The sequence below is a fragment of the Varanus komodoensis genome, unplaced genomic scaffold, assembly GCF_004798865.1.
Source record: "Varanus komodoensis strain SLA01 unplaced genomic scaffold, ASM479886v1 scaffold1, whole genome shotgun sequence".
In the NCBI taxonomy this organism is placed as follows: domain Eukaryota; kingdom Metazoa; phylum Chordata; class Lepidosauria; order Squamata; family Varanidae; genus Varanus; species Varanus komodoensis.
In genome coordinates, this window is record NW_025335268.1 from 23,194,626 (window position 1) to 23,213,371 (window position 18,746).

Consider the following 18,746-nt stretch of genomic DNA (forward strand, 5'->3'; position numbering starts at 1 on the left):
GTTTTAGTGGTCATGGGAAAGTTAATTTTCAGAATTCTCTGTATTTCAGCATGTATTTTTTTCCAATTTTTTTGACCTTACTGCACATATGGTAAAAAGTCCTCTCCACTTCCTTGCATTCCCAGTACTTTCCATTATAATTCATGTCCATTTACTCAATATCTTTTGGAGTCATATACCAATGAAAGGACATCTTGTACCAATTTTCTCTTAGTGAATGACTTGCTGTAAATTTTATCTTTCATCCATAAAGTTTTCCACTGATGGAAAGATATTTCTTCCTCAAAGTTCTGCATCCATCTTATCATACATATTTTAACTTATTAAGTTTCAGTATCATATTACAGTAATTGCTTGTAAATCCATCCTAATAAGTAATTCCCCCCCCCCCCCATAAAATCAGCTTTGATGCTAGATGGGTCTTAAATTGAAAGAAAGCACCCCAGTTCTAATTTTTTTTGCCAGCTATAAATTGAATTATTCTGCATGTGAGACACATTTCTACTAATCACTGTTACATAAAATGTTTGGTGGTGAGCATTTGGGGCACAAAAGAGAGCTTGTTCTCAAAGAGTAGTCCAATATTTTCTGAAAAATACCTTGCCTAATTTGAAGAAGCAGCTTCTCTGTTTTGAGTTGGTTCACTGTGGTTTCCTGCCTCAATAGTCTGCTTGCATTTTTTACTACCTGGCAACAGTGACGTTGTTACCTGGCCAGTAAAATTTGGAGAGCCAGCATGTGATGACCTGAATAAAAGCAATTCAGTCATAAAAATGCTGATGCAGCAGATAATGGGTTCAGCAGCCGCTGAATGGGATGTAGACACTTGTCATCTCTCTGTCCCCAAATCAACCCGTTTGTGAGAAGAACTATCCCAGAATATCTTAGAATCTTGATTATGGAGAAAGAAAATAATGAATTTACACAACACCTTCTGCACACACAGAAAGATACAGAAGGGTCCCTGGTCGATGCATAAGTTTTATTCCCTCTTACTTCACTAACCAATGGTTGCCATAAGACAAATGTTTAAAGACTAGCACTGAATGATAAATAGATTTTGGCATTAAAATGGTTATCCACCCACATGAAATATCTATAAATAAATATAATGCAGGAGCCCAAAATATGTGAATTTCTAGATTACCAAATTTTGGAGACAGAAGAGCATGGCTTCATGGCTGAACACAAGATCTTAATATTGTGTTATAATGTCCACCAAAACCACATTAACAACACTTGTGGAGCAGGCCTAGACTTGCCTATTCAACATTAAGTTTAACAGGTCTACTCTCTGTAATCTTATTCCCAAGAAACTGAACCTAGGATTGCAGCCACAGCTAGCTATTGAAGAGCAGGATTGGTTCAAAATTGAGAAAGGAGTTTGGCAAGGCTGTATACTGTCACCCTGCCTATTTAACTTAAATGCAGAGCACATCATGAGAAAAGCCCGGGGCTAGATGAATTACCAGTTGGAATTAAGATTGCTGGGAGAAATATCAACAACCTCAGATATGCAGATGATACCACTCTAATGGCAGAAAATGAAGAAGAACAAAAAGAGCCTTTTGATGCGGGTGAAGTAGGAGAGCACAAAAGTTGGCTTCAAACTCAACATTAAGAAAACTAAGATCATGGCATCCAGTCCTCTCACTTCCTGGCAAATAGATGGGGAAGAAATGGAGGTAGTGACAAATTTTATTTTTCTGGGCTCCAAGATCACCGCAGATGGGGACTGCAACCAAGAAATTAAAAGACGCTTGCTCCTGGGGAGGAAAGCTATGGCAAATCTAGACAGCATACTAAAAAGCAGAGACATCACCCTGCCAACAAAAGTGCGTATAGTCAAGGTTATGGTTTTCCCAGTTGCAATGTATGGCTGTGAAAGTTGGACCATAAGGAAGGCTGAGCGCCAAAGAATTGAGGCCTTTGAATTGTGGTGCTGGAGGAGACTCCTGCGAGTCCCTTGGACTGCAAGGCGATCAAACGGGTCAGTTCTAGAGGAGATCAACCCTGACTGCTCTTTAGAAGGTCAGATGAAACTTAAATATTTTGGCCACCTAATGAGAAGAAAGGACTCCCTGGAGAAGAGCCTAATGCTGGGAACAATAGATGTCAAAAGAAGAAGGGGACGGCAGAGGATGAGGCGGCTAGATGGAGTCACTGAAGCAGTTGGTGTGAGCTTAAGTGGACTCCGGGGGATGGTGGTGGATAGGAAGGCCTGGAGGGATGTTGTCCATAGGCTTGCAATGGGTTGGACACGACTTCGCAACTAACAACAACAACAACAAAAAACTATTATGAGGAGGAAAGCACAAAAAGTATGCATTAAATTACTCAAATAATCTTACAAGGAATAAAATGCAGACTAATGAATCAGTATTACAACCATTGTGCAGTTCTGAAGTGGAGAGACTTGACAAGAGTCTGTTTCAAAGCTTGGGTTGGATTCTAATGCTTTCTGTCCAAGTCTGCTTGAGCCACTGGACAGTACTGGTTCTCCCTAAAGTGAATTTTGCAAAAGAGAAGTTGAAGACAATGTTTCATCTGCCCCCCTCTGTCCAGGAAGAGAACCAGATTTCCTTTGAGCGATATGCAATTCAGTTATCTTTTGATTTCTCTGACATTGTTCCAGTTAACAGAAGGTTCCAAGGGGAGGAAAAATAAATGGCAAACTGATTACTGCGTGATCTCTTCTGTCATCATATTCTTGATTATATCAAGCTCTTATGAGCTGTTGTGGCGCTGCTTTGTTAATAAATGGCTAAAGTGAATTATATTTTTCGAAGCACCACTGACAGCTGCTTTAACAAACAGATTTGTCTTTTTCTGCATACCATATTTCCAGCAGCAAGTGTATGTAAGCATGGTCACCCCGTGTAGCTCACTGAGCATATCATAGGCACCACTCACGCACAGGCATCCCCGAACTGCAAGTATTTAAGTGGAGCTTATGGACCTTACAGCACGTCCCATCTCCCCTCGACATTGGTGGTGCAGGCGGGCTTGCTGCGAGTGGTAGTCCGAGCACTTCTGGACGGCCACAAGTTGGCCCTGCTGGTTTAAAGGATACATGAGGGAATATGTAATATTTCTTCTGTTGTGCAAAAATCACCATGAAACAAAAATTCAGATCATTCAAATAGCACCAACTGCAACATTAAATACAAGTGTAAACATATATAAAAATAAATAATCTCCCAGCTCATGAACAGTGTGTCAAATTCGAGCTAACTTGAACTTTGGTAAGGAAAGGCAGTATAGAAGTGTGTTTAAGTAATAATAAGAGGTCAAACTGACAGAAAATCAATAAAACAGAAGAAAAATAAAGACGTTATGCACACATATGCAAAAGCTTGTGACACCTTAAAAATAAACAGATTTATTATAGGATCTGTAATATATCCCATGAAACCTGAACCCATAATAAATCTGTCCTTAAGGACTGACAAGCCTCCTTCTTACAGACAACCGGGTGCTCATCTCCATCTCTGAAGATGCCACAATATGCAACTGAGTGACTTTCAAGCCCTAGTGGTACAGGGAAGTCAGGACTCACAGAGAGGTAGTACCAGCACTCCGTTGCAAGCAGAAATGCTAACATCATCTGCATCCGAGGATCCCCTTGGAATCCTGTTCCCTCTGAGTTCAGCTGCAATCCTTCACCCAGTGACAATGTTCACACAGTTTGTAGTTAAACTATGGAATTTTCTGCCAGGGGAAGTGGTGATGGCTGCCAATCTGGATAGCTTTAAAAAGGGATTGGACAGATTCAGGAGGGAGGAGGCTATCCGTGGCTACTAGCCTTGCAGGCTATGTGCTGCCTCCTCTACCCCAGGTGGCATTTCTGCATACACCAGCTGCTGAGGAGCTTGGGCAGGCAGAGGTCTTGCACCCTTCCTGCTTAAGGGATCTTGTGGGCAGCTGGTTTGCCACCATGTGAATGGAGTGCTGGACTCGATGGACTCTGGATCTGCTCTGGCATGGCTTTTCTTATGTTCTTATGCAATGTATTGTTGCTTGCTGTAATGCATTTTGTAATGGTTTGGTTTCAAATGGGCAATTGCTTTTACAAAAGACCTGCTCCTAGCAGATGAAAACTCTGGAAACTGATTACTTGATATAGATCAACAGAGTTGCCTGCAGTTTTAGTCTCTCCTTGATGACATTGCTATGGCAATGGTCCTGGCGAACACTGCATTTCAGAGGTAATCTCACTGGTAATCCCTCAGAGTGATCTTGTAAGGTTTACATTTGGTGATCTCTTTTGCCCAAGATGAACAGGTGCAGGTTCCAAATGTTTTCCAACTGCATTTTAAATCTGTAGTATATAGCTCAGAAAACTTGCTCTTGAAGGAAAACAATTAAATCTTTGCTGTTTTTCTTGGTTATACCCATAATTTAGCTGCAACTCCCCCCCCCCCGCACCCCCCCACACACAATATGAAATCATATTGTCAACTGAATTAATTACTTGCTTGATCACTTTCCCTTCAAGACATTCATTCTGATAATAAATAATCCCAATTTCTTTACATTTCTTTCATAATTGGTTCAGGAATTTCAGTTCATTATTATAAAATTATTCCACAATATTCATTTTACTCATACCTATATCCAATTTTCATTTTCATTTAGATGTGAGGTGTGGTTGTGTTAGGACTGCTCAAGAGTTGAGTCCAGCATTCTGAGCAGCTTTGATGGCCTGTCAAATCAACATAGGTCAAGAAAGAAGCACAGAGGTCCAGGAACAACACCATGTTAGACTACGGGGAAGAACAAGCATGCATCGGCATCTCCCTTCCCGTGCAACGGGGCATAGCTGTCTTCTGGATGTCCTCCATGCATGATTTAGTATGAGGAACATTGGTTTATTAGATTTACATCCTGTTTTTTTCTTCCAGTGAACTCAAAGTGGCTTATATTTCATGTAACATTGAACCATGAAGTCTATCACCTGCAGGTTAGAGTCAGGAACTCTGCACCATGCACTTTATTTGCATATTTAGACAGGGTATTTATCTTTGGATACCCTGCAAAGAAGTGAGCTGGGCACTGCAGGCATGGGAGCTGTTGCAAAGAACTGATGCTTGCATTTTATAGACATGAGAGGTGAGCAAACTTGCACAGCAGGGAGATACTTTTTGTATCTTTGGTGTGGAAATGCCTGCTCTGACTATTAGAAATCTCAGGTTTCTGGGCTGGGGTAAGAGGTTTTAGCTTTGTCCTCCACTGGCATTCCCAGTGCAGTTTCCCAGCTGCCAATAGTGGCATGGAATTAGCCATCCCAGTGGGGGTGTGAACTCTGCTGTCTGGATGTAGTCAGAATCGCTGGGCTCTACTCTCCCCCAGTCCAGTGTGTGCCTGCAGGCAAATTTGTGAGGGAATGCATATGCTTCCACTACACTGAGACCAAAAGAATGCCCATCCCTGGCCTAGTGCTCTCCAGCATGTTCGTGTCTCCACCGTGATTTGAGCCATGGGCTTCCTGGCCTGGAGCTCATAACACCTAATTGCTGGCCAGGTCTCCTTTTCTGTGTCATCTGCTCTTCTGGTCTTGACTGGTCTGCCTGTCTGTATTTGATGTCACTGAGGGTGACTCTGGAAATTCAGAGGGGGAAAAGGACCCTGCAGTGTAGTCCTCCTGTGAGCTCAGGCACAGTATAAAATACGCACATAAAGTGGGAACTTGTGGTTCTTTTTGCAGAAGCTCTTGTGTCTCTGGTTTCTTATGCAATTGCAGCCACCCTTGTCTTTGGATTCCTGGTAATTGTTGTGCTTGAATTGGTCCAGGCCCTTGGGATCTATTATTTTTAGAAGGTTGTAGGCATGCCTGAGAGGAGTCATGGGTCTGGCTTCTGGAATTCATAGAGCTTCCCCTTTACTTCCCTGCTATTGGTGAAGCACTGAGTCCTGATTTCTAAACTAGAGTAAACATGAGATCCAGCCTTGTGGTCTCTGTATTGGCAAAATTAATTTAGCCTTAGCCTGAAGATTAACTGAATAATGTGAACCATTCCTCCTGAGAGTAGCTGTGGACATTATGGAGTCATAATGGACGGTAACCAGGGATGTGGAATGACTCACACAATTTTTGTTTTTGTTTTGCTCTCATGGTATGTTTCAAAGGACATGTACATGTTTTCCCCATAGGGAGCTGTGTTAAGCTCTCTCTTGAGACTGCAGCTCATATATCTGATGGGTGAGATTCTCAGCTGAGAATTCCTTTAACATTGTTAAATATTGGCATAATAAACTTAAGGCAACTGTGCCTTTCAAATGACAAATACAGGCTGGGCCTCTGTACCTTCAACTTCAGCACAGAGCTTATATTCGTACAACTTATGTGCACAATTGAAATACCCATAAAAAGCTTTACACAGAGTGAACTTTTATACATCCTTACAAACCTAGGTATTTTCCTTCCTCTCCTGGCTCTGACTGATGTAAATGGAAGTGATCATTTACCAAGAACACTGCAGACTTACTACTAAATGTCCACATTTTGCAATATTGCAGTATTTGTAGTATTAAGCCTTTACAGATTTTATTTGATTCTAGCTCCCCTAAAGTCTTGAAAGGTAGAATGAGCATCAGGGTCCAACATTTTGACATTTACTGGAATGCACATTCTCCCCATATATCACTACGTCTAATTTCTTCTGCAGCTGTCTTTGAGAACACCAAGTTGCTTATGTGTTGCAGGGCTGAGCCTTTCTTTCTCATAATCTCGGCAGCTATTTTGCACCTTACGCACATGAAGGATTTATTGCCTTTTGAAAAGAAATGTTCAGACTAGAATGCTCTGTTGCATTGTCAAAGCTGGTCTGGTTTAAACAGATAAGGAGATAAATGGACTGCAAGAGGCAAAATGCTGAGGCAAAGCAAAGGAGCTTATCCTTTGGAGTTGAGAAGCAAATAGTAACATATCAGGAAGGCAAGCCACTGTGCCAGAGGACAGCTGGCACTTCCCAGATTAGATTACTTGATCAAAACTAGGAGAGGATTTCATTGTATTGCCCTAATTAAGCCTGTGCCGATTTTACTCAATTCTGGGCAAGGTGAACAAATTGTGGTGGAAAAATGTTTTGGGCTACACTAACTCAGACTTGAGGCTGTCATGGCTTCCACTGGAAATTAATATAACTTTACCAGAAGGTTAATTAATATAAGAACTTTAAAGCAGACCAAATAGAATGGGGATGGAAACAGAGCTGTGAACCCAAAGGGATGGTGCTCTGCATTGGCCTGTAAACTATGACAGCTTATTGACAGGAAAGATTAGGCATGCTGTATTAATCAGAGAAGAAATATAGTCCATTATCTCCATATTACCTACAGAGGGCCCAGCTGAGAAGATCGTTAAGAGAAATTGTGTTGGTCCACCAGTGGGTGTGGACTTCTGCCTGCTTTCCGAGTGCCTTCCAAGCACATCTGCTTTGCAACATCCATTAGCGTGACATAGTCAATCAAAGGGGCTTTGACTCCTTCCGGTTTTCATCTGACTATTCTCTGATCACCTCTTCCCAGCCCCAGCACTTGAACTTTTTTCAGCAGAAGCAGGATTAGATCCTTAGGTGAGGTCTTAGGGAGGAGGAGGTCAGTTTAAGCTGAGGTGGGAAAGACTTTTGCATTTGTCTTGCCATGTGGTGTTTTATGGTGGTTTGAACTCTGTGAAGTAGTATTTTGTGATACTTTCTACATGTTTGCCAGTTGTAGTTAAAGGCAGTATTTTTAGACCTTTTGGGGGTATTTGTTGCATTTAATACTTATTCACTCCTTTGCAAATTGTGATCGTTCCTCTTTAGAGGCATCCTATTGAATTTACTGTGGTTTATGTTTTCTCTTTTTTAATGTTTGTTGCTTTGAGAGATCTGGCTATAGGGTTGCCTAACCCCAACCTTTAGGTAACTCCTAAGCTGAAGAAATAATTAAATGTATATTATTGTTGATTGCGTTTTAAGCCTCTACTCTGTTTTATATTGACTGAAGTTACATATGTGTGCTTATAGGTATATTTGGATTTGGGACTTTAGTTAGGAGAACTATTTGTTATAATGTGATCAGTACATTTATTCCTAATGAATGAATGAATGAATGAATTGAAACTCACCATGCATGGAAAGCAATAGCTGGGAGAAAAGGCAGCATAATGTAGGAAGGAAGGACTATACCACTCAAAGGACTGATTTTCTCTCTACATATGAGTTGATTAGGGTTGCAGTTCAGGCTTTTGAAATTATTTGTAAAATCTGGGAGTGCAAGTTTCAGTGGGTGCATATTGATTACATTTATTTGATACAGAACAATGCTGAAACTTAAAGTGTTCTCAGTGCTATAATAATGTTATCATTCCTTCTTCTTGTTGTTGTTGTTGAAAAAGTTTTCCAGTATTCTAAGAGAAGGTGAGCTTTGTTTTGGGTGAAAAGCTGGAAAGAATTGAGCATCAAGAATTTTATCTGAATCTCCCACTGAACAATATACAATAGAGCTCAGAAACCTTTCTGAGTAAGCCAACAGTCATGAACATTAAAATGTGTCATTGTTTGAACTTGTATATATAGATGTACTTCTTCTTTCAAAGTCTTTATTCTTTTCATTGTATGAAAGAACCCTGAACACAGGTTGTTTTGTGTAAAAACAGTTGATGAGAACTGTTACCAGGAGACTTAGCAGAAATTCCTCTTGAAGGACAGCTCTCTCTCTGTGAAATTTACATGGGAGTAAAAGCAGGCCTTTAATCACAAAAGAAAAGTTATAAATGTTCCAAATTTAAGGTTATTGCTAATTCTGTATAAGAAACTGAAATGTTTCAGGCAACACTTTTGCAATACTGGGCTTTTGATCAACCAAGGTTTGTCACGACGTAACAGTATTGCCACAAGTGATTGAATGCATGGAAACCAGTTTGTACATAAGCATTCCTGCTCATACTCAAGGATAAGAGGAACCACGTTAAAAAGAATGCTGTTTGTCTTGTCCCACAGTCCAGGACATAAAGTTGAATGCAAGGGGACAGACACTAGATTTAAAATTGCTTTTATAAAGTACTGAACCACTGTTGGTGGCTGCCATATTTGACAGCACTGATCACCTGACAGGGATGAGTAGTAAGGCCTTCTCTTTCCTGTTACCAGTGTGTGTTTGAGGAGGATTTACCTTCAGCTGCTTTCCTGGTGAAGGAGATGAGTGTGGATGTGGCTGTGACTGTAGGTAAAAGGAATTGGCTTAGCTGGCAACTCTTGCATTAGCCTGATCTTTCATTCTCCCTTCAGTCTGGAGTATGGAAGATGTGAGACTTTGGCCTGGTTCACAGATAAAGCTAAACCATGGTGTGGCTTGTTGAATATGGCTTGTCTGAATCTATTCCTACAAATAGTCTAGCTATAAACTTCATACAGAATCTCTGGTTTGCTGTTGGCTCCAAAGCAGAGCTTATTTAAATCATAATATGTTCAGGTGTCTGAAGCCAGAACTGTGGCTTAAACTGGCTTGTTTGGGCTAATGTCTGCCTTGGAACAGTCTGAGAATGAAACTGTTCTGAATGCTAGCAAAATGGCTGGGAGAGAAACATTGCAGAAGTAGGTAAAGATTTCTTTGCTCGTCTGCAAAAATAACAAATCGTGGTAAGTGTAAACTGGTTTAGTGCTATGTGTGAGTGCAGACTGCATCATGAGACTTCTTATACCTGATTATGAATGTAATATAAATATAAAATACATGAGGGTTGCCCTCCCCTCGTGTTATTCCTCCTTAAAAACACATATACTGCAGTTGAGAAGGTGTGTGTGTGGATAATCATGCCAGTGCAATTCATCCTTGAGCTGTGTGTGTGTGTGTGTGTGTGTGTGTGTGTGTGTGTGTGTGTGTGTGTTTTAACCTGGGCATTCATACATAATTATGGAAGAATGTCACAGGTCCTGACTCACAGAGGCCACATTTATAATCCAGGGTGCTGTAACCAAGGCTTTGTGTGTAAATAATAGCTTTTTATGCTCATTACAAAGTTTTACAAAAAGTTAAAGTGGCAGATTTGTATTTGAGAAACTGTCCAGAGCCCTGTTGGACATGTAGAACCAGACACACAATTCATTGGCCAATGTCTTGAGATTGCTATTGTCACCCCTGTGCTTCTAGGCCTGCCTGGCTCAAGGTCCATGAATGCAACTTGCTTATTTAGGCTGGTGTATATGCCTTCTAAACTTTTAATCATTTCACCAAAAGTAACTTTCAGGTTCTATTCATTTTGTGTGCAAGAGAGAGAAAATCTATCAAGATACTTCACACATATGCAAACACAGCTGTGGAAAATGGCAACCAAACTGATCATAATGTAGCTCCCAGAGGAGGAAAGGTTACACTACTTTGAGCTCTTTAGCTACAAAAAAATGTAAGTGGGAGTAGGATAGGAAGGAAGACACGGCAGAGGCATAAACATGCACGATCTCTTTCACATAAAACAAGAACTAGGATCATTGCATGAAAGTGATTCAGAACAGACAACAGGAAGTGGTTCTTCACATAGTGCTTAAACTATGGAGTTCACTGCCCAAAGACATGATTTTAAAAGGAGATTAGATAAATAGAATTATTTAGAAGGAAAAAAGGTGGGATAAACATTAAAATGATATTTGTGTGTTATTTTGAATACTAGTTGCTGGTAAACACAAGTGGGAAGTTGTCATTCCACTCATATCCTGCTTGTAGACGCTGAATACAAGACTAGTTGATGACTGTGGCATCTGATGGCTAATGTGAGAACAAGATACTGGATTAAATAGGCTTTTGGTATGATCCAGCAGGGCTCTTCCATGTTCTGTGATTTAATGTGTTCTGTCCTTTTCTTTGTTGACCAGATGGAAGATGTCATAGCTCGTATGCAAGATGAGAAAAATGGGATTCCCATCCGTACAGTCAAAAGCTTTCTTTCCAAGATCCCCAGTGTTTTCTCTGGTAAGATAAAAAATATACTTGATATTTTGATAAATTTGGGCAAGGACAGAAAATTATTTAAAGTAAGAAGGAAGCAACAGAGATTAGTTACATGACATCTATAGTTGGCCTATGATTCTAATATAATTGTGAGCATTCAGCCACACAGAAAAATAAATCAAGAGTAATGTTAAATTTTACAGCAGGCCTAAACATACTGCATACAGCCTACCAGCTGTGTGTGTTGTAGCCTATCAGATAATTGATGTCAACCCGCCATGTTCTTGCAGTTCCAGGAAAGTATCAGAAAAGGGAAGCTCATGGCATATCTAGTGGGCTGACATGCTTGACATTTGTTTTGTTAGGCCATGCATTATGGGCTTTTGTGCATTAGGTTTTTAATCCATTTTAAATTGCCAGTTTACCAAGGCTTCTGCTTCTGGATTCTCCGCAGGATTATAATTGGGTTCTTTACATATCAATCCCCTCCCTGCCTTTTCTTTCTCTGTTTTTCTGTGTGTTCCATTACGCAACCCCAAGGTGGTGGGGGAAGTATAAAGAATGAGAAAGAATTCTTTGAAGGAACGAAGTTTTGAAGTAAGGAGGCGAGGGAGGATTTTGAGAGGGAAAGAAATTGGGGACGGGTAACATTGCTTCAGGTTCTTTGGTTGACTCTGTCTCGTTGACAACTCTTTGTGACTCAAAACATATGCCACTCCAAATAATAAAAAAGTCTCTTCCTTTATGCCAATATATCTAGAAGAGGACAGGTTTTGACAAGAGAACGGGTTGCAAAACAAGATCAAAACAGCTTTGCTATTCAATACTTTCTTCCAGATATTCTGTAAAAAATGTATAATTTGGGGGAGATTAAAACCCTGCAACTGCCTACTTTTAGATTCAATTCTGGGATTCCTTCTGGGAGCAAATCTGAATACTTATACCCCTCCAATCCTTTCAGAGATGATAAAGTATCCATAAAGTATCTATACTTCCTTGTTTATACTGTGGAATTCTCTTATTGTAGGTGCATACTGTACATGTGGAAATTCTGATGACCTGCCCACTCTTTCCAAACTTAAAATCCCATTAGCATTCCAAAAAATCAATATAGTGTTTTCATGTAATGATACAGGTACTCTGGAGTTTAGTTTCTAAATCTATGTAACTTCATTTCTAGTCAGTTTGACTGGAACAAATGCAGAATTTTCTGACAAAAATGACTTTGCCTCCATTTTTGAGACTTATATTCAGTCCCACTTTGCAACATCGCTTGGGCTGTTCATGTAAATTTTCAGGCACTGCCTTGTTTACTCAGTTTGCTGCAGGGTTTTCTGGTTGCTTTGTCTTTGTGGAAGGTTGAAGCCCTGTGCTTTTCAGAGTTGGACCCCAGCAACTGCAAATATGGCAGGAACCTTGCAGAATGTAATGGCCATGGCACATCCCAGCCAGGATTTCAGAATCACAGACTATTCTAGCCTGGGACTTATACTAGACCTGCAGGACAAGGGGTTTTCTAGAAGAAAGAAAAGGGATATGTGCATTGATGATGTAAGAAAAGGAGTGTGAAATAAAACTCAACATCTATTATAGTCTCAATCCAGATCTTAATTATAAAATTCTTAGGCCTCTCATGATAGCAGGGGATATACCTCTGATTATGTTGGGAGGTAAGAGCAAAGTAGGCTCTTTGCTTATACATTGCCAAACAAAGAGGAAATTCAAAGAAGGATGAAAGATTTGCATACAATTTGCACATTTCAATGTAGACTCTAATAAATAGAAAACCAGTGTTTCTCTCCATGGTGGGCAAGGCTGTGGTCAGGTGACCTCATGCCTACTCAGCCTGCTTCCAAGATGTTAGCTGATGATAGACAACTTCAAGGTGCCCTCGTTCACCTTTCTTATGGCTCTTGATCTTTCAGCTGGGCTTAGGCTGAATTGGACATTATAGAACAGGCATACACAACCGTTTGGCCCCAAGTAGTACTGTGCTGAACTCTGCTCCCTAATTCTGAGATATGCTTTCCTTGCGCCAGTGTTTTCCTGCCACTTTTGCAGGGAGTTAAAAAATTTCAAAGCCATCCCTCAGGGGGAATGTCATGCCATTTATCCGATTAAGTATTCAGGATGTCTGAGATGTCCATGTATTTTTTTACTTCTAAAATGCCATGCATGTGCTCACTCACCTGGAGCTTCACAGGACTTTTATTTGACAGGTTATCGGGCTACAGAAGCCCCCAGAATGTCCATATAATTCTATGGTCACATGGGCATTCCAGGAACCACTGCAAGTGCCAATGAGGCCTTTGTAAGGTTTTTACAGGCTTTAGAAAAGCCCCATTTATGCTTGCAGCAGCATGGGGATGCTCTGCCAAGCTCTACTTTCTACTGTACATATGCCTCATACAATGCTATGTTGCCCTGTGGCCTTGTGGGCATTGTGTGAACTGTTGCAGGAAGGCCTGGGCCTCTTGCAGTGCTGTGAATATATATGCCACAGAAAAGTAAAACAAAAACGAAGAAACAAAATAGATAAAATAAATAAAATACTCCCACAGAGCCTATGTGCATTAAGTTAGATAAGGGCCCCCCATTAGGACTGCATTTCTAGTTAGAAAAGCTCTTCACACTGCAGCCACCACCTAAGCCTGTTTCAGACACCTCCTCATTTGATTCCTCTCCTTCATGGATCACTGCCTTGCCATGGTGAAGGGGCTTGTGTAGCTCAATGACGCTATGAGCTATGCCTTGCAGGGCCACCCAAGATGGACAGGTCATAGCAGAGAGCTCTGACAAAACATGATCCACTGGAGAAGGAATTGGCAACCCACTCCAGTATTCTTGCCATGAAAACCCCATGGACAGTAACAAAATGCCAAAATAAATGACGCCGGAAGATGAGCCCCTCAGTTTGGAAGGTGTCCAATATGCTACTGGGGAAGAGCAGAGGCTAGTACTAGTAGCGCCAGAAAGAATGAAGCGAGTGGGTCAAAGCTGAAAGGATACTCAGTTGCAGATGTATTTGGTGGTGAAAGGAAAGTCCGATGCTGCAGAGATCTATACTCCATAGGAACCTGGAATGTATGATCCATGAATCAAGGCAAGCTGGATGTGGTCAAACAAGAGATGACAAGACTGAACATCGACATCTTAGGAATCAGTGAACTAAAATGGACAGGAATGGGTGAATTGAATTCAGATGACCATCAGGTATACTACTGCGGGCAAGAATCCCTCAGAAGAAATGGAGTAGCCTTCATCGTCAATAAAAGAGTAGGAAAAGCAGTACTGGGATACAATCTCCAAAATGACAGAATGATCTCAGTTCAAATCCAAGGAAAACCATTCAACATCACAATAGTCCAACTCTATGCCCCAACCACTGGTGCTGAAGAGGCTGAAGTTGACCAGTTCTATGAAGACCTACAACACCTTCTAGAATTAACACCAAAAAGTGATGTCCTTATCATCATGGGGGATTGGAATGCTAAAGTAGGAAGCCAAAAGATAACTGGAATAACAGGCAAGTTTGGCCTTGGAGTACAAAATGAAGCAGGGCACAGGCTGGTAGAATTTTGTCAAGAGAATATGATGGTCATAGCAAACACTCTTTTCCAACAACTCAAGTTACGACTTTACACATGGACATCACCAGACGGTCAAAACAGAAATCAGATTGACTATGTGCTCTGCAGCCAAAGATGGAGAAGCTCTATACAGTCAGTAAAAACTAGATCAGGAGCTGACTGTGGCTCAGATCATGAGCTTCTGGTTGCAAAATTTAGGCTTAAATTGAAGAAAGTAGGGAAAAGCACTAGGCCACTCAGGTATGACCTAAATCATATTCCTGATGAATATACAGTAGAGGTGACAAGTAGATTTAAGGAATTAGATCTGATAGACAGAGTGCCTGAACAACTATGGACAGGGGATTGTAACATTGTACAAGAGGTAGCAACTAAAACCATCCCAAAGAAAAAGAAATGCAAGAAAGCAAAACGGCTGTCTGAGGAAGCTTTACAAACAGCTGAGGAAAGAAGGGAAGTGAAAGGCAAGGGAGAAAGAGAAAGATGCACCCAATTGAACGCAGAATTGCAGAGAATAGCTAGAAGAGATAAGAATGCCTTCTTAAATGAACAGTGCAAAGAAATAGAAGAAAACAATAGAATAGGAAGGACCAGAGATCTCTTCAAGAAAATTGGAGGTATGAAGGGAACATTTCATGCAAAGATTTTATTTATTTATTTATTTATTTATTTAGGGAACTTCTATGTTGCCCCATTCGCCGAAGCCTCGGGGCAGCTCACAAACATAAAGATGGGCATGATAAAGGACCAAAATGGCAGGGACCTAACAGAGGCAGAAGAGATTAAGAAGAAGTGGCAAGATTACACAGAAGAACTATACAAGAAAGAGCTTAATGTCCCTGATAACCATGATGGGGTGGTCACTGACTTCGAGCCAGACATCCTGGAATGTGAAGTCAAATGGGTCTTAGGAAGTCTGAGCAACAATAAAGCTAGTGGAGGTGAGAGTATTCCAGCTGAGCTATTCAAAATCTTAAAAGATGATGCAGTAAAAGTGCTATACTCAATATGCCAGCAAATTTGGAAAACTCAACAGTGGTAGCAGGATAGGAAAAGGTCAGTTTACATTCCGATCCCAAAGAAGGGCAATGCCAAAGAATGTTCAAACTACTGCACCATTGCAGTCATTTCACATGCTAGCAAAGTTATGTTCAAAATCCTACAAGCTAGGCTCCAGCAGTATGTGGACCGAGAACTACCAGGAGTACAGGCAGAATTTCAAAGAGAGAGAGGAACTAGAGATCAGATTGCTAACATACGCTGGATCATGGAGAAAGCTAGGGAGTTCCAGAAAAACATCTACTTCTGCTTCATTGACTATGCTAAAGCCTTTGATTGTGTGGATCACAACAAATTGTGGCAAGTTCTTAAAGAGATGGGAGTCCCAGATCATCTTATTTGTCTCTTGAGAAACCTATATGCAGGTCAAGATGCAACAGTGAGAACTGGACACGGAACCACTGATTGGTTCAAAATTGAGAAAGGAGTTCGGCAAGGCTGTATACTGTCGCCCTGCCTATTTAACTTATATGCAGAGTACATCATGAGAAAGGTGGGGCTAGATGAATCACCAGTTGAAATTAAGATTGCTGGGAGAAATAACAACCTCAGATATGCAGATGATACCACTCTAATGGCAGAAAGTGAAGAGGAACTAAAGAGCCTCTTGATGTGGGTGAAGGAGGAGAGCACAAAAGTTGACTTAAAACTCAACATTAAGAAAACTAAGACCATGGCATCCAGTCCTCTCACTTTCTGGTAAATAGATGGGGAAGAAATGGAGATAGTGACAGATTTTATTTTCCTGGGCTCCAAGATCACCGCAGACGGGGACTGCAGCCAAGAAATTAAAAGACGCTCCTGGGGAGGAAAGCTATGGCAAATCTAGACAGCATACTAAAAAGCAGAGACATCACCCTGCCAACAAAAGTGCAGATAGTCAAGGCTATGGTTTTCCCAGTTGCAATGTATGGCTGTGAAAGCTGGACCATAAGGAAGGCTGAGTGCCGAAGAATTGAGGCCTTTGAATTGTGGTGCTGGAGGAGACTCCTGCGAGTCCCTTGGACTGCAAGGTGATCAAACCGGTCAGTCCTAGAGGAGATCAACCCTGACTGCTCTTTAGAAGGTCAGATGAAACTCAAATACTTTGGCCACCTAATGACAAGGAAGGACTTGCTGGAGAAGAGCCTAATGCTGGGAACAATAGATGGCAAAAGAAGAAGGGGACGGCAGAGGATGAGGTGGCTTGATGGAGTCACTGAAGCAGTTGGTGTGAGCTTAGGTGGACTCCGGGGGATGGTGGAGGACAAGAAGGCCTGGAGGGATGTTGCCCATGGGGCCGTGATGGGTCGGACATGACTTTGCGACTAACAGCAACATTTGATTCCTGCCATTAGTAAAATGGTAGAATTGTTCAGCATGACACGAGTCCTACAAGCTGTATATGTGCTCACAAGCACAGTGGACCAGACACATATGTACACCCTTCCTTCCCGATAAACATCAGCCTCTGCCCCTTCTATATGTACATACACATCTACCCTAGATATAAAAGCACTCCCCCTTCCCAGACATACACACCTCCCCAGTTCCTACATTCTTTTGCTATATAACTCTTGTTGGGTTATATAGTCACCAAGGAGAACCAAGGACTGTTGACTTCATATCTGTTTGTTAGGAACGTGGCTGATTCCTATAGGCCAGTACATTTGTTTTAAGACACCAGGGTAGGCCATACGTTCTTGTGCAGAGCAGCTCTGAAGTCCAAGCTCTCGTCCTTCTTGCAAAAGCAGTAATGACAACAATCCTGAATCCTGTGGTGGATTTTCACTTTTATATAGAATAATATTAAATGACTGATTATAAGTCTAGGCATAACCATATTGCCATCTAGGTAAATTTCAGACTAGGTAATGAATTGGCAGTACCTATTCTTCTGGTGCCAGCATAGTTTGGTGGATTGCGTGGTGGGCTTGGCCCCTACATGGAAGGCTGAGTTTGGATTCCCACCCTCTGGTGTGACCATCTCTCTCTCTCTCTCTCTCTCTCTCTCTCTCTGTGTGTGTGTGTGTGTGTGTGTGTGTGTTTTTTTTTTTTTCTTAATGCAAATAGCAAGTTCAAATGAGCAATTTGTGTCTGGTCTGCCAGAAGGGATGAAAGGGCCTCTCCCTTCTGTATCTGATCTTTCCCTCTCTATCTGGTCTTATCCCAATAATTATCACCCTGTTTGCATTTTTTAAACTTGTAAACTTTGCAGCTGCAAAGGTCTATTTAATCCCATGTCTAGTTTGGCCCTGAGTCATTTAGGACATCTAATATCTGATGCTAATCGCATTACTTGAAAGTAAACCTTTTTAAAGGTGTGGAATGTGATTTCCTCCACAGGCACCAATCCAGATATCACTGCCTGCAGAAGTGCCACTGCAGATCAGCTGTTGCCAGTGCTGGGGCTCCCCTTTGTCTTCTCTTTGGAAAACAGTAGTCAGTACAAATCAGTTGTGTGTGGAAGAGGAGGAGATTCTGCTCCTGCATTTTGCGATTGCAGTGTTGGGCATACTTTGTATGCACATGAAACTGCAATTCAGAAGGAGGGTTTACGCTTAGAACCCTCTTTCGTTCTTGGATCAACTCAGAATTAAGGGAAATGTGTTTAAGAGAAGTGGCAACTCATTGTAAGAATGTGTGGAATTGTTTCTGTGTAAAGAATTGGATGGATGGCTTTATATAAGTGCATATTATTTTTTTATTTATTTAAAAGTTTAATTTACCCTTCCTTCAGTACATTGCTCTTGGGACAGTTTACAAATAGGAATAGTACAGTATATTCTGTAGACCATCTGCTAATTGTAAGAGGGCACATGTTGTCACACCTTCCTGTATGTTCAGGATTTCTGGACAGAAAGTCAAACCAGAACTGAACAAAAATTATAATGACCCTTTTTTCCTGAAATGGATGAGAAACTGAACATTAGCTCAGTCTCCATTGAACTCGGGCTGGAACAGATGCTCAAGAGTTCACTCTTTTGTTCCCTCTGTGTGTGTGTGTGTGTGCGCGCGCGCATGCGAGAGAGAGAGAGGCCATCAACATCTGATATGAAACATTCACTGGCTCGAACAGAATCAGAACAAACATTTAAAATAAATTGAACTGAAGGCCCATTTCCTCTGTAAAGCATTGGAAAATTAAGGCTGAGAAGCAAAAATATCCAAGGGACTGGCTTTACT

The 18,746-nt window shown here is 41.2% G+C and overlaps 1 protein-coding gene across 12 annotated transcripts in view; it reads left to right on the top strand.

Annotated features, from left to right (window-relative positions):
• Positions 1-18,746, top strand: part of RGS7 (regulator of G protein signaling 7) — a 176,471-nt gene that overhangs the window by 74,419 nt on the left and 83,306 nt on the right. For all 12 annotated transcript variants that reach the window (XM_044448460.1, XM_044448478.1, XM_044448522.1 and 9 more), the window contains exon 2: positions 10,857-10,953. In XM_044448460.1, coding sequence (XP_044304395.1) covers positions 10,857-10,953 — 97 coding nt within the window. The remainder of the gene's footprint in view (positions 1-10,856; positions 10,954-18,746) is intronic.